Source organism: Ursus americanus, chromosome 20 (assembly GCF_024610735.1).
Source record: "Ursus americanus isolate L20-20 chromosome 20, mUrsAme1.1.p, whole genome shotgun sequence".
Classification (NCBI taxonomy): Eukaryota; Metazoa; Chordata; class Mammalia; order Carnivora; family Ursidae; genus Ursus; species Ursus americanus.
This window is the reverse complement of record NC_142146.1, coordinates 44,578,025-44,594,186: the sequence shown is the minus strand read 5'-3', so window position 1 is coordinate 44,594,186 and position 16,162 is coordinate 44,578,025. Positions and strand designations below refer to the sequence as shown.

Below are 16,162 nucleotides of genomic sequence, written 5' to 3'. Positions count from 1 at the left end.
GTGGCAAAGCGATGTTGCATGCCGACCTCAGTTACGGTAGGACGGAAACTGTAAGGGAGCAGCAAGGCAGCCTGTCAGCAGAGAAAGTGAGAAGACACAAAGAGATACAGAGGGCTTGAGAGGGAGAGAGATCCTGGAGCCCATGGGCAAGATGGGGAGTGGCCCACCTTGAGAGGTGCCTTTGTTCTTGATGTATAGCTAATCTGGCCATTGTCTCAGTATAATAAACCACATATTCCTGAGGATCTCCTTGCAACCCAAAAGCATAACTAGGACAGAGCCCACAGACTGGATGAGACATGATGCTTGGGCTCAGAGAGTTCTCCATCAGCGTTTACAAACTAGCAATTCCAAAGCCGAAATGTATTTTCTTTTTTTAAAGATTTTATTTGGTTATTTGACACACAGAGAGAGAGAGAGAGAACACAAGCAGGGGAGCAGCCAGCAGAGGGAGAGGGAGAAGCAGGCTTCCCGCTGAGCAGGGAGCCAGATGCTGGGCTCTATCCCAGGACCCGGGGATCATGACCTCAGCCGAAGGCAGATGCTTAAGGGACTGAGCCACCCAGGCACCCCCAGAAATGTATTTTCAGTGATAAAGAGTTTCAACATACATTATGGTAACCAGTTGAGGGATCCTTCTAACTATTACAGAGGTGAGACAGTAACATACTTAAGAAGAGCTTCCCGGAGGAGGTGATACCAGTTTATGTTGCATCACAAACTATTGGTAGGAGGGTGTGTGGAAGATCACAAGAATTCAGACACCAAAAGAGCAGCAAAAGCAGAAGCCCCAAGGCCAGAGATAGCCTGGTGTGCACGTGGAAGTGCAGGACAGCCTGCTGGGCTTCTAAGGGTTAGGAGGGCAGTACATGGCCAAAATGGATTTGGGGAATAGGGTAGAATTTCATTCAACAAATATTTACTGATTACCCACCATGAGCCAGCACCATTGAGGAAAGTGGGCATAATGCTGTGAGCAAGGGTAATACGATTTCCTACCCTCTTGAAGCTTGCCGTTCAGTGGGAAACATAAGCATCATTAAGGAAACAGAAAAATAGTGAATTTTAAATAGAAATAAGAACTCTAAAGTAAAAAAAAACAGGATATGGTAACAGAGAGTTACGCAGTAATGTGGGGGGAGGCTATTTTAGATGGTGATATTTGAGCAGAGAAATAAAGAGATGGGGAAGCTGGTGGGAGCTTCCAGAAGTTGATTTAGGTGAAAGATCATGGAGGCCTGAAATAGGGTGGAACTGGTAAGATGGAGGCAAGGAAATGGTTCTTAAACCTTCACAAGATAAACTTTACAGGCCTTAGCTATTGTACAGATGTAGGGCACGAGAAAGGGAAGGACGAGGACCAACTCCTAAATGTCTAGCTGAGATAACAAGGAAGATAGTGGTGCCACAAACTGAGATGAAAGATGATGAGTTGTCTTTCAGAACAATGGGGTCATAGTGCAGTCCCTTAGATGGTGATGTCCCCAGCAGGGGGAATCTGGAGCTGGAGCAGAGGCCTGGCGTGGAGGTTTGCACTTGGGAATGAGTGCCATGTGGCTGCTCAGTGAAGCCAGCAGGGTCACCGAGATTGCCTGTTGGGCAGCCAACAAGTATTTAAGGAGCACTCACCAAGTACCGGGGTGTGTGGCAAGTCTTGAAGGAGCTTTCTTTTTAGTGGGGACATGAAAAAAAAAAATCTCCAAACAAGAAAAATGATTTGAAGTACTGAAGACAGGAGCTATGAAGAAGTTAAAGTAAAGTCATAGGATAAAGGGTAATGGAGTGGAGGGAGGCAGTGGTGGCCGAGAGGGTCCTCTGTAAGGACATGATGCTTGAATTGAAAACTGAATAAGAAGGACACTGTTCTGTGAAAATCTGGATGAAGACCCTTTGAAGCAAAAGAAATTATGTCCTTAAGTCTTGAGATGGGAGTGAAGTTGGTGTATCTGAAAGACAGGTGAAAGGTCAGAGTGGCTAGAATGGAGTGAGTGAGGCAGGCGGGAGGGAGGTGACAGGTGAGGGCAGGCCAGATAAGAAGGAGATCGGGCTTTATCCTGAGAGAATGTGTAAAGAAAGAAGAGAAGGTTGTGTAAAGAAGACTTCTGAAAACACCACCCTGAAGAACAAAGGGAATGTGGTGCCACAGAGAGCAGACCAGGAGAGGGTAACTGATACGTTCTCCAGTAGCAATGAACATATTACTTTTGTGTAATTACACAGAATGGCTATTTTGCGATGGATAAAACGAAAGGATCAGGGGCGCCTGGGTGGCTCAATTGGTTAAGTGTCTGCTTCGGCTCAGGTCATGATCCTGGGGTCATGGGATCGAGTCCCACATCGGGCTCCCTGCAGGGAGCCTGCTTCTCCCTCTCCCTCTGCCTGCAGCTCCCCCTGTTCATGCACGTGCTCTCTCTCTCTCTCTGTCAAATAAATAAATAACATCTTTAAAAAAACAAAACAAAACATGATAGGATCATTCAACTCCACCTACAGCCCGCTTGTGAGCTAAAGGCCCCAAAAGCCCATTACTCCTGCCACAGTTTCTTTAGTTTCCTCTTTCAACGTAATGGTTTTAGTTTACATGGTGATGTATCTATCAGCATGCAATCATTGTCCACAGGACTGTTTTAAGATAACTGCAGCAAATATTTCAGCGTTATATGCAATCACCATGCAGATGAGAAAATGGAAGTGCACAGAAGCTAAATGGCTTTTCAAGTCGATGCAGGCCTAAGCTGAAAATAGCTTCCCTATCTACTTATTCCAAGGTGACTTTTCAGTTTGCGTCTAGCTTATGCCTCTGCTTGGAAAAAGCTATCCTTAGAAGTTTTATGGACTGCCAAACCACAGTGATGGACTGGAACCATTAACGGCCTCTCTTGATCCACAGGCACGACACTTCGTTTGGACATCTGGGATGGATGGAAGGAATTTCTGATGGGTTGTCTTCTGGGACAAAAACTTAAAAGTCCAATGCTGTTTATCAAATGAAGGACCAGTACTCAAGTACAGAGATAAAGCAAATGCTAAATTAAGTAATTTTTACCAAACTTCCATAGGACGTTGAGTCTGCAATTCAGTCTGTAGCCAGGTTGCTGTACCATGTCAGTTCCACTGAGCATGTCTCAACCAGATGTTATTATTGAGATATTTGCTGGGATAAGATAGTGGGCATGTCACCAAGGCTGACAGCCTTTGGTGACGGATTGCAATTCAGGTGACTTTCCTCAAGAAATGCTAACTATTTAAATGAGTGACTTCAGTTTGGTCTGGAAATCAGACTATTCACAGCACTTTTAAAACCTATCAGAGTAAGTACCTTGTCACCTTCATATTCAATTATTCTAAAAAGCACTAACTGCTAACTGATTGGCTGAAAATTCTGGCTCCCTCTTCCTAAGCTCCCAAGTAATTTTTCAAACTGCTTTTATTACAAGCCTTTAAAAAAAAAAAGATTTTATTTATTTATTTGTCAGAGACAGAGAGAGAGAGCATGAGCAGGGGGAGGGGCAGAAGGAGAAGCAGGCTCCCAGGTGAGCAAGGAGCCCGATGTAGGACTTGATCCCAGGACCCTGGGATCATGACCTGAGCTGAAGGCAGATGCTTAACCAACTGAGCCACCCAGGCATCCCTATTACAAGCCTTTTGTACATACTTTTGCCATACACGTGTGGCTGGGGCAGTGGGCAGGAGGCTCAGAGAAGCAGGTGGTCATTTTAGGGTATCTCTGCGGTCAGCAGTGTCTCATACGTGTAAGCTGCATTACTCTTTAGGTTTTAATTCAGTGGTATTTTCAGACAGTGCTCCCTCCTGGTGATTTAATCATGCCTTACAGAAGGCCACACACTCACCGAGAGCTCTAAGGGCTCTAAGAAGTGACAGATTAGAAAACCAGCTTTTGTGATTTTACATAACATTCAATATTTTAAAGTAATTTCTATTTTGGGGATAGTGACAATTTCCTTTTTTCATGCTATAAGTCCAAAGAAATTGCTGTGTTGCATCGTTACTTTTAATAGTGCATATTTATTGAGTACTTTTTAACATAACACTGTGTTACATGTGTTACCTAATCTTATGACAATTTTACAAGGTAGATACTCTTTTATCATGTTTTACAAAATGAGGAAACTGATATTAAGAAATCTGCCCAATGTGACACGGCTAGCCAGGTCACAACTGGATATGGAATCCCAACAATTTAACTCTAATGCTCAGATGCTTAACCATTCCAGTCAACTTAACCTTTAGATAAAATCTAAGGAGGGTGAGCAGCAGGGGTGTGCCCACATGCCTGGTTTGGGCCCTGTCCCCAACATGCACACGTGCACACAGCCCAGCTGACGCAGCTGGGCCCACGTGCTCACTGTGCTCCAGGCCTTATCGGCTCTGGTGATCAGTTCCCAGCCTGAAAGCTCCTGCCCACACTATCTGTATTTCTCATCATGCTTAAACACACACACACACACACACACACACACACAAACAGAATGGACAGAGGCACAAAGGGAGGAGGGGAAAAAGAGGGAAAATACATCTAACAGCTCAGAAAATACACACGAACAAACTAAAAAGCTCTTTTTATTCTGCCATGCAATCAGCAAATACCTATTGAGCACGTACTATGCAAGATCCTAGGAATACAGCAATAAACAAGATACTGCCCCTGCCTTCAGCAATCTTGCAGTCCTGCAGAGAACAGAAAACAAGTAACCGATTCCTGCAGAGGCCGAATTGCAAAATGTTTAGGGGCACAAACTCCAGTGCCCTTCTGCCTAGGTTCAAAGCCCCACCCCTAAGTATTTAGTTGTGTAAACTTGGGCAAGTTATATAATCACCCTGTGTCTCAGTTTTCTCTTTGCTAAAAAGAGAACAATAATTGCATCTATCTCCTAGAACTGTTTTAGAGATTGCATGACCAAGTAATCATAGGAATTTAGAAGGGGGGCTGGCACATGGTAAGCAGGACATAAATGTTGGGTGTCGTTGCTGTTACCATTCAGTGTGAAAGTGTTAGGACATGGACATAGTGCAAGATGATATGGGAATGTATAGTATGCGCAACTAACTAGACTTAGGGATTCAGGGGAAGCATCCTGAAAAAGGCAATTGATGAGATCTAAAGGGTTGGTACTTAGGTGAACAGTAGGGAAAAGAAAAAAAAAGATATTCCAAAACAGATAGAACCACATGTACAAAGCCCCAGGGGGGACAAGAGAATAGATTCAAGGAACTGAAACAAGTTCTACATGGTAGACCATAGAGTGAGAGGGAGCTAGTGGCCAGAGGCTAGAAGGATAAGAAGAGGCCAGCTCTTACAGATAACCATAGGAATGTAAAGGAATTTGGACTTTATATTTTAAGTGTTGGGAAGGTACTGAAGGTAGAGAAAAGCCAGAATGAGATCTGAGTTTTAGAACGTTGGCCCTGGTTGAGTGTGAGGAATAGAGGCAGGCAGGGGACAGGGTGACAGTGAAGAGGTAACAGTGGCCTGAACTAGGCTTATGACAGTAGAGGCGGGGCTAAGAAAACAAACTGTGAAAAGATACATTTAGGAAAGAGAATCAGTTAGTCTCAGTCACAAGAGTGCCTCTAGCTCCCATAACATGGGTGCTAAGGATGAAAGCAAAGGCCAGTTAGTCCATCCAAGAGGAGTTATTCTCCCCAAATCAAGAAAACTGATCACATTCAGAGATGCTGATTTGCATTAATGAATTTTGAAAAAACTGATGTGTGAACCAAAATGCCAGTGTATTAATGTAATTGCTCTAATTAGTTATAATCTAACCACCGCGGTTATAATCTAACTGTGGATCCTAGAGACCCACATGTTCTGGGCAGGTCTTCTTCCTTACACAGGAAGCCACATACACATCAAAAGATGGTGTGGTGAGCATGTAATCAGAGAGAGGAGAGTCAGTTATATGCAGTAGATTTTGGATGATAGCAGGCGAGCTTGCCTCCAACTCTGTGAGGGGTCAGATAGCCCTGCCCAAATATATCCGGTCTATATATCACTATATACCTAGTGGGACCCTGTCTAGGTTTGCCTCCCTAATCCTTATTTCTCCGAACGGCCTGCACCAGTCATTCAACTTATGCCTTAAGGGACAGTAGGAAGGCCAGTGTGGCTCTAGAGCAGTGACAGGGAAGGGGGGGTGTGGGAAGTGGGGCAGGAGCCAGATTGTGAGAGGCCTTTTAAGGCGAGGTGAGGAGTTAGGATTTCAATTGCAGCGGGAAGCTTCTAGAAGGGAATAAGAGGAGCTCCAAGTAGGAGACTACGACACTGGTGGGGGCGCAACCTAGTGGTTTAGATGAAAATAGCACTAGAGACTTTGAGAAGCCAGAAAATAAGGACTGTTGTTAGAAAAGACAGAAAAACAAACATACAAAACTTTCAAATGTGTAAAACGTGCTGGATTTCTTCCAAAATTTTCCCAGTTAATATAAAGCTTGAGAGATGCCTGGGTGGCTCAGTCAGTTCGGGATCCGACTCTTGATTTCGGCTCAGGTCATGATCTCAGGGTTTTGAGATCAGGTCCTGTGTCAGGCTCTGTGCTGGGCTTAAGATTCTCTCTCTCTCTCTCCCCAACCCACCCCTTCTCCCTCTCTCTCCCTCTTTCTCTTGATATTTTTCCTGAGCATCTGAGTTTCATAGGAAAGAAAACCACCCTAAGATAACCACTTTGAACCATTTACCTGTGCATAGTAGGATAATGTGGATAAGCAGGATCTGTGCAGTTTATTTTTTTTAAGACTTTATTTATTTGAGAGAGAGAGAGAGAACACGAGTGGAGGGGAGGGGCAGAGTCAGAGGGAGAGGGAGAAGCAGACTTCCGCTGAGCAGAGGGCTCGATCCCAGGACTCTGAGATCATGACCTGAGCCAAAGGCAGATGCTTAAACAACTGAGCCACCCAGGCACCCCAGGACCTGTGCAGTTTAATCTATATATTACTATATGTGTTTTCTGAAAACATTTTATGTAAGAGGAAGAAATAAACATTTTAGCTAGTATATTTTGTGGGTATTTAGTGTAACTACATTTATCAGTTTGCTGACTTACTAAACACCCACTCCTACTGATTTCATTCATGCAGGTATCAGAAAAAGGTAGCCCTGTATATCGCTGCCTTTTATGGGTACATTGAACTCACTGAGTGGGCCCTGAAGCAGGGTGTGCGGCCCGAAGAGGCTGTCGGTGTTCACCCCTGTCAGCATGGTGCCATGAAGCCCTTCATGCAGACGTCTCTAAATGCCCCATTCATGCAGCTGCAGAAGCCGGCCAACTGTTGATTCTGAAGGCCTTTGTCAACTGCAGCGTGCTGTGCCTGGAATGGAAAACTGCAGCGGGACGAATTCCCCTGACCGTCGCCTTTAAACACAAGCATAAAGACTGTGTATTATATTTATTGAGTAAAATGTGGTCCACAGTTTCTTTTCTGAAAATTTCAGTCCCCATGAGGATTTATATTAAAATAAAACAATGGATCCTCAGAGCTCAGAGTCACAACCTCAATAAAAGCCAGCTTTGCGGAGCAAGGGTCTTTGGGGCAAAAGCTGGAGACACTGTGATGGTGGATGGTTTCACCACACCAAAAATGACCTCCAAGAGCTGGTATAAGGCTAGGTTCAAGGACTCACAAAGCACTGTGGGCAAGCTACCGTCTCTCAGGGAAGAAACTGCACGCAGGAAACCCATCAATCCTTTGGCAATTTCACAGTGGGACAGCTTGAAATTGCCGTGCTGGTAGATGCAAATACACTCTCTGAATTACAAAGACATCAACAACAGCATCAGAAAAATTTTACTGCCACAGCTAGTAAAAAAGAAAAGCTCATCAAAAATACCGATCTCCCCCAAATCCCCCTCCCCCCAGTTTCCAGAATGGGCTATCCACACCCATCTTTTTACTAGGCAACGCCCAAAGCTCACTTTTTACTCAAATCCTCCTTTGCGTGTTTCTCGGAGCACAGTGGTAAGACTCGAAGGGAGAACGCCATCTACTGCTTAGCCGTGGCCAGGTATTGTTTTTCTCTTTAAACATGCAAGGGCAAACCTTTAATAGGGCACGTCAAGGGCAGGGAATGGTCTATAAGGCCCCACCATGCCATATAATGTAACACAGACTGTTCCAATGCATCAGTATCCAGCTTCAAGGACCTCATCTGAGCCTTGCGTCTAGGACCAAATGAACCCATCTGACTGGCCAATCCAGTCTATGTAGTACCCGACTCCTCAAGCTTTCAGAAAGAAAAGAGACAGTGCAAAGAGTTGTATCAAATAACAAGGTCCCTTGCTTGTTCTTTTTTTTTTTAAACTAATAAGAAATTGTTAATTATAATTAAAGGGGGGAGGAAACTTGAAATGTGGGAGGGAGGCATCAAAAGTGTCAGGGAAGACTGGATGGTGATGCAAGTGGAAGGAGAGAAGGAATAACCACAAAGACTTCAGTTGACTTACGGGGTAAGACATACTGGTTGGGGAGGATATATAGTGGACAGTGTGACAGAGTTGATATTAATATTTTTGGTCAGTTTAAAAAGTCACATTTAAAGACACTGTCACATTTAAAGACAAAAACAAGTGTATCAGGAGTGGACTTTTCAGGCATGTTTATTTCATAAGATAAAATTTTGCATATTGGTCATCAGATTTCACTGAAACACAACTCTGATCAGATCTCAGGTCCCATCCATTACTTATGAGGTATTATTGGGTGCTAATATTACAGCAGAAATATAGATTTTAAGGAAAGAACAAAACAAGGCTAAATTGTTTTCATTGCCTTTCCCTATTGGTCTTTAGTTCAGCTCCACTTTATTTCAGCTAAGCTGTTGCCACCTAGTGGTCAGAGTAATTTGAGCTCTAAAACGCAAAATTCGGGGACTGCACAATGAGGTTGACAGAAGATGAAGAAACTGCTTAACAACTTCAATATTTAATTTATGAGATATCTCTGACTAGAATATATAAAAAGAGATATTATAAAATTCTAGAAAAAGACTGGAAAATGAGTAGTTGAAAAAATTATATAGCCATCTTAAAGTCAGGCTGTAAACATTAGAAAGGAAACACTGATTAGTTTTATCAACGGATGCACATTAGAAATCAAAAGATGCACTTTAAAAACATTCTAAAGTGCTTATTATGTCACAGTGAAGTGCTAGGCAGAATGCAAACATGCAAAGGTAAAGCAAGGAGTTAATCCAGAACATTAATGATGAATTAGACCAACTTGGACACAGTTCAAATATTTGAAACACTAACTTTTATGCAAGATTGCTTCTCATAGATTTAATGAAAGCCCTTTAAATTTAAAGGACTTTGTCAGACAAAAGGAGCCAGGTAGAGGTGGCAACATGGTCAAGGGCACTGCTTTGTGAAGGAGTCAGAGAGAAATTTAGTTTTCAAAGAAGTAAGTGGATCTGCTAAAGGCATTTTAGGGGACAGGGAGAAACTGGCTGAAGATGAAACTGGCAAGATAAATTGCACCTACACTGAGAAGCAACTTGTGTGCCCAAGTGGAGAGTCTGCCTATTAGGAAGTAGGTAGGAAGATCACAGAAGTTCTTTTTTTTTTTCTTTTTTAAATCAGGCAAGTCACATCAGTTTGTGTTTATTTTTGAAGACAAATCTGGTGGAGATGTATGGAAGAGTCACTGGGAAGAAGTCTTACTGAAGCTATGGAAGGCCTACAATAGATTTAGGAGGCTGTAATAAGAGAAGCAAGGAATGATACAGACCTGGACTAGGGAAGAGGGGAAAAGCCAAATATGACAGATATTTCTGAGGAATGATCTGCAAAACTAGATCACTAATTAGATGTGAAGTAGAGAGAGAAGGAGGAATTGAGGTTTGTTTCTGGAGTAGAGATGGTGAAGAGATAGCAAAGTCGCTGTGTTAGAGCAGGGATACTGAAGGGGGGCAGGTTAAGGAAGAAAATAAAAGATGTGGAAATTGGAAGAATGAGGATTTAGGAGTCACGGATATGTGAGTTGAAGCAATTAGTAAATAAGGCCTCCCAGGATGAGGGTGCAGAGAGAGAGGAAGACAAAGGATAGAATCTCAGAGGACCCCTTTGTAGTAAATCACATTTATACCCTACAAAGTAGGAGTAATCATATTCAAATCTGCAAGTGTTTATTAGTACATAGCCAGAGAATAGCTACCATAAAACATTAAGTTTCATTGCATTTTGGTAAATGGCTATTTAATATCTTATCAATGAAAAAAAATGTGTTTTGTGGTGGGGGAAAAGGAGGAGAAGGGAAACACATCAGGGAGTATATGACATGTAAGGATGCCTGGGGGAACAGACAGAAAAAGTTTCAATCTAGAGAATTCTGTATAACGCTGAGTGGTTTTCTGTTTCTAGGTGTGGGTGCTAAATTTCTAGTATTGCCTTGGTGAAATATCACTTCCACTGCTTCACAAGGAACTGGTTTGAGAAAGATTTCTCTTTTAGATTTTTACAACCTATCTTGTGTGACAAAATAAGCTAGCAACAGCTACACAATCAACCTAGAGATTTCTATCATTTCAGCAATAAATAGGGACAAGACTGGACTTCCTCACACATTATTTGTCTTGTTTTCTTTCAGTGCCTTAAAAGAGAAACGATGGCTTCAGCAGTTAGGAATAGCAAGCGTTCTAGCCAAAAAGAGCATTTCTAACCTGACTACACAAGGAGGCCTAACAGCATGTGAAAATGCTCCAGAAATTGTGCTTTGAAAAGTCATGACAACCCCAGTTTGGACAAACACCTGGTCAAACAGAACCTTTAGCTCTAATGTTAACATTTAAGTAACTAATGCTGTAATTTCCAATAACAGTTCTAACGCTACACAACTGTTAACAGGATACTTAATGTTTAACATCACTTTTTCTTGAACTCCATCACTGTAAGTGAACATTTCAGGCACGTGTTTTTACATAGTTTATTGAAGAATTCTTAAGAAACTGAGAGGAGTAGTCGCTTACAGGATAGGAAAACTGGAAGGATGGGAAACAGGACCGGGGGAGGGTGAGAATTTTTACTATTTCTTTTTCTGTTTGTGTTTTCCTGGGTTTATTTTTAATGCTTTTTGTTTTTTAAACCATATGAATGTAGTACATAGTAAAAAAAATTAATTTTAAAACTCTCTATAGGGAAAGTCCCTAGGAGAGTTACAAATACCATTTAGGTCAAATACTAGTCTCGGACATCTTTTGAACTTCTGCTAAAATATCACTCTTTATTAACTTTTAAAAATTGATACATACAGTGAAGTGCACAAATCTTTAATGTAAGATTTAATGGCTTTGACAAATATATACATCAGTGTAACCAACACCCCAATCAAGATGTAAATATTTCCATTACCCCAGAAAATCCCTTCATACTCTTATAACTAAGTCCATCCCAATCCCCTAGAGGCATCCACTACTCTGATTTCTGTTTTCTACAGTGAACTATTACTTTTAATTCTTTCTATTGTATATTTGCTTTCTTATTTATTAATTTCTTTTTTCTTTTCTTTTTTCTTCTTTTACAGTTTCTACGTCTCTGATTAAATTTCTCATCTGTCATCTAATGTTTCGGATATATTATTCATAGTTATTTTGGAGTCCAGATCTAATAACTCCAATATCTGTACTTCCTTCATTCAGATCTTTCTTTGACTTTTTTTTATTACCTAGCATATTCCATCGTATGGACACACCATAATTTATCTGTGCAACTGTACATATATTTGGGTTGCCTCCAATTTAATTATTGTGAATAAACTGCTATGAACATTATTCTAAAGGTCTTTTCCTGGGTATGCTTTCATTTCTCTTGGGCAAATACTTAGGAGTGGAATTGTTGGATAAGAGGGTAAATGTACATTTAACATTACAAGAAATTCAAAACAGTGGCTTTATGATTTTATACTCCCATTAACAATGTACAAAGGTTCTGGTTGCTCCACATACTTGTCAAAATTTGGTGTCATCAGTGTTTTTGATTTTGTTTTTCTAGTGGGTTTGAAATGACATCTCATTGTGGTATTAATTTGCATTTCCTTGATGATTAATGATACTGAATGCTTTTTCATGTGCTTGGTCATTTGTGTATTTTTTTTTTTTTTTGTGAAGTATCAACTCAAGAGTTTTGCCCATGTAAAATGTTGGGTTATTTATCTTTTAATTATTGGTTTATTGGAGATTTTTATATATTCACAATACAAATTTTCTGTCAGATATATGTATTGCAAATATTTTTTCCCAGTCTGTGGTTCACTTTTCCATTTTATTAATGGTGCCTTTTGATGAATGAAAGTTTTTAACTCTGATGAAGTACAATTTATCATTTTGTTTTTTTTTTTCTTTTACGGTTCTGTTTCCTCTTTGGGAACTCTCTGCCTGTTCCAAAGTCTTGAAGATAACTCATATGTTTTCTTCTAGAAGTTTCATGTTTTAGTTTTTACGTTAGGTCTGTAATCCATCTTGAATTATTTTTGTATGTGATACCAGGTGAGGGTCAGGATTCATTTTTTTCCCTAAGGTTTATCAAATTGTTCTAATACCAGTTGTTGAAAAAACTTTCTTTTCTCTCATTGAATTACATTGGTATCTTTTTCAAAAATCTAATTTACAACATATGTATGGATCTATTTCCAGACTCTCTATTTTGTTCCATTGATCTATTTACTTGTGATTATACTAATACCACACTGTCTTAATTACTATAGCTTTACAGTGGGTTTTGAAATCAGATAGTATGTCTACTCTGGCTTTATTCTTCCTTTTCCAAGTTTGTTTCAGTTATTCTCAGTCGTTTGCATTTTCATATAGATTTTTAAATAAACTTGTCATTCTCTATAAAAAAGCACAAATAATATCTTAATAATGTTGAATCTTACAACCCATGATATATTTCTCTATCCATGGTATATGTCACCATTTATTTAAATCTTCCTTTATTTCTCTCATCAATGTTTTTTAGTTTTTAGGGGAGGGGTCTCACAAACCTTTTATTAATTTTTCTTAAATATTTTATATTTTCTGATAGTATTTGCTAGGACGATTTCTAAGACAGGCTTTGTTACAATAGTCAAAAGCACCTAAAACCTAAAGCTCATTTTTAAAAATACTTTTAAATTTCTCATTAGATACTATGGGATTGGAACACATAGAAGGTTAATGTAAAAGCAAATACAAAGATGATGTCAAAGAGATGTTGTAAAGCAGCATGTGTATAGATATTAGTTCACTGTAGAGACAATAAGGAGGGAGAGTAACTGGAAGAGGGCACTGCAGAGGTTCTGGGGTACTGGTAACATTCTATTTCTCGATCTGGGTTACTAGGTGTGCTCAATTTGAGGAAATTCAACAAAAAGTATTTTTTATCTTTCCCAGGTTCTGTTTGTATTTTATAATCCAACTGAAAAAAATGAACTAAAATAATTTTTTAGGGGTGCCTGGGTGTCTCAACTGGTTTAGCATCTGCCCTAGGCTCAGGTCATGCATGATCTAAGGTCCTGAGACCCAGCTATCCGTTGGTCTATCTGTCTGGCTCTCTGCTCAGCATGGACTGCTTCTCCTCTGCCCCTCCCCCTTGCTCATGCTCACTCGCACTCTCTCCCTCTTTCAAATAATTAAATAAACAAATAAACCAAAACAATTCTTTAAAAATCTAAGGATCTAATTCATGCATTTTGTGCTTGCCTCAAATTCATGAGAGGGCAATTCATGTGGGTGATGGCAACACCACGCTTTTATCCCCCTCACGCTGAATTGAACTGCAGTTCCTTGCAGGGAATGATAATATTTTATGTAACATTGAAACACAGCCAAGGAAATGCTGGTGCAAAGATTCTGGGGCTGGGATGCGTAAGAAGGAAAAAGGAGTATGGGGAAATCTAAAGGAAAAGGAAAGTGGAGGAGGTGGAGGGAGATAGAAAGATAAGGAGAGAATGTGAGAGGACAATTGATATGATGCCTTGTTCCTTGCAAGAATCAACAGAAAAAAATACTGAGTATTTATTCTTTCTTCACTTTAGCTCCAGAAGTAAAATAGCATGAAGTGACTTTCCGACCTTCTATATTTACAATGTTATACAATTGTAAAGCATTAGTATTAGCACGCACAGGCATACCCTGGGACATTTACTCTAAACCTGAATCTTACTGGAATCAGAGTCAACCGCTACCTTCTCTATGGTTCCATATCATTTTGTTCAATCCTCAAGTATTATCACTCGTCATACTGTATTGACTTCACTTGATTGCCTCCCTCACTTTATTGTCATCTCTTAGAGGAAAGGACATTGTTTTATTCATCTGCAAATTGCCAAGGCATAGCATATGCTTGAACCTTTGAGTAATTCCTCTATAAATATTTGTTGCATTAAATGAATGGATTTTAGGATGACTACGCACATGGAATTCTCAATGATTTGGACACATAAAATCTTCTATAAAATACATAAATGCTTTAGTTTACCAATCTTTCAAGTGCTTAAGACTAATTTATTTCATTTGATCATTAAAATCAATTTCTTTTTTTTCAAATTTTATCTATTTATTTGAGATAGCGTGAGAGAGAGCACAAGGTGGGGGCAGAGGGAAAGGGAGAAGCAGACTCCCCACAGAGCAGGGAGCATGATGTGGGTATGGATCCCAGGACCCGGGGTCATGACCCGAGCTGAAGACAGATGCTTAACTAACTGAGCCACCCAAGTGCCCCTAAAATCAATTTCTTAATGTGAATGTATTAGTTCATCTAAGCATGATAACAGCCCTGCATGGCACAGAAAGGCAATCATCATCAAAACACCCATTTACAGGCACCTGGGTGGCTCAGTTGGTTAAGTGACTGCCTTTGGCTCAGGTCATGATCCTGGGGTCCTGGGATAGAGTCCCACATGGGGCTCCCCCTGCTCTGCGGGGAGCCTGCTTCTCCCTCTCCCTCTGCCTGCCACTCCCCCTGCTTGTGCTCATGTTCTCTCTCTCTCTGTCAAATAAATAAAATCTTAAAAAAAAAAAACCATTTACAAAGAGGCCAAGTTTATAACATATCAAAAGAACTTGTTGGAGGCCTTACAGGTATGAGTAGGTATGAGAGCCAGATCTGGAATCTAGACTTTTGATTTTTCATTCAGGTAATTTCCTCTAAACAACTATGACATTAGGTAACAAAAAGTTGCCCTGCAAATTATCCCAGAGAGTTTAACTCCCAGGCTGTTTTCCCCCAGCTATAACTTGGCTTCTTGACCACCGTCTTTGACCACCCACTTTGTTTCTCCTATTCCCTACCTCCCTCCCCAGCTCCCATTTTCAGTCCCTGAGATCACAGGAAAGAAAGACTATTCCATATTGGCATAGTATTATATCTATTTGTAGATTCATTTCATCATTCCTTATTCCCTATGGATGTATGGTTTTTGAATTATCTCCTTTGTGCCAGTTAAAACTGGTTCTTACTGTAATCTTACTGATCCCCTCATTAACCCATGGGTCCAACACAATCTTTGACATGTATTCATTATATATTTGTAAAAGAATCATGGTTTTGGGGCCCCTGGGTGCCTCAGTCATTAAGCGTTTGCCTTTGGCAGGTCACCATCCCAGGGTCCTGGGATGGAGTCCTGTAGCGGGCTCTCTGCTCAACAGGAAGCCTGCTTCTCCCTCTCCCACTCCCCCTGCTTGTGTTCCCTCTCTCACTCTCTCTCTCTGTCAAATAAATAAATAAAATCTTTTTTAAAAAAGAATCATGGTTTTACCTTTTCTGAAAATTATTCTTAAATTATGGACATTTCAATAATGTATGAATAAAAGCTTCCTCAGGAAACGATGCCATTGTTCCTGATCTGCAACTTAGAGTCAAAGAAAAAATTGTGCTCTCTCTGCAAATGCTGCTTCATGACCTAACTAACAAGTTTAAGGACATGCCTTTCTGTTCACCAGTGGAGGAAACAAACAATTTCAATGTGAAGGACAAGGTACACACAGTGAACAGAGCTGAAAAACTTCCAATTTTCATTTCTGCCCAAGAGAATCAGAGCATAGAAAGGGTTATCTCAATCCTTAGATATAACAATAGGTATGATGTCTCTCTCCCACCCTCTTCCCTTCTCCCCCACCAACTCCCGCAACCAAGAGGTTGAGATTTGGAGAGTCATATTCCTATCAATTAGC

At 40.6% G+C, this 16,162-nt stretch overlaps 1 protein-coding gene across 1 annotated transcript in view; it reads left to right on the top strand.

The window, feature by feature from the left end:
* ANKUB1 (ankyrin repeat and ubiquitin domain containing 1) overlaps nucleotides 1–10,785 on the top strand; it is a 33,679-nt gene extending 22,894 nt beyond the window's left edge. Inside the window, 7 exon segments of the mRNA XM_087870328.1 lie at nucleotides 2,891–2,961; nucleotides 2,963–3,006; nucleotides 7,099–7,211; nucleotides 7,214–7,741; nucleotides 7,744–8,023; nucleotides 10,603–10,718; nucleotides 10,721–10,785. Coding sequence (XP_087726454.1) covers nucleotides 2,891–2,961; nucleotides 2,963–3,006; nucleotides 7,099–7,211; nucleotides 7,214–7,741; nucleotides 7,744–8,023; nucleotides 10,603–10,718; nucleotides 10,721–10,785 — 1,217 coding nt within the window.
* The last annotated feature ends 5,377 nt before the right edge of the window (nucleotides 10,786–16,162 follow it).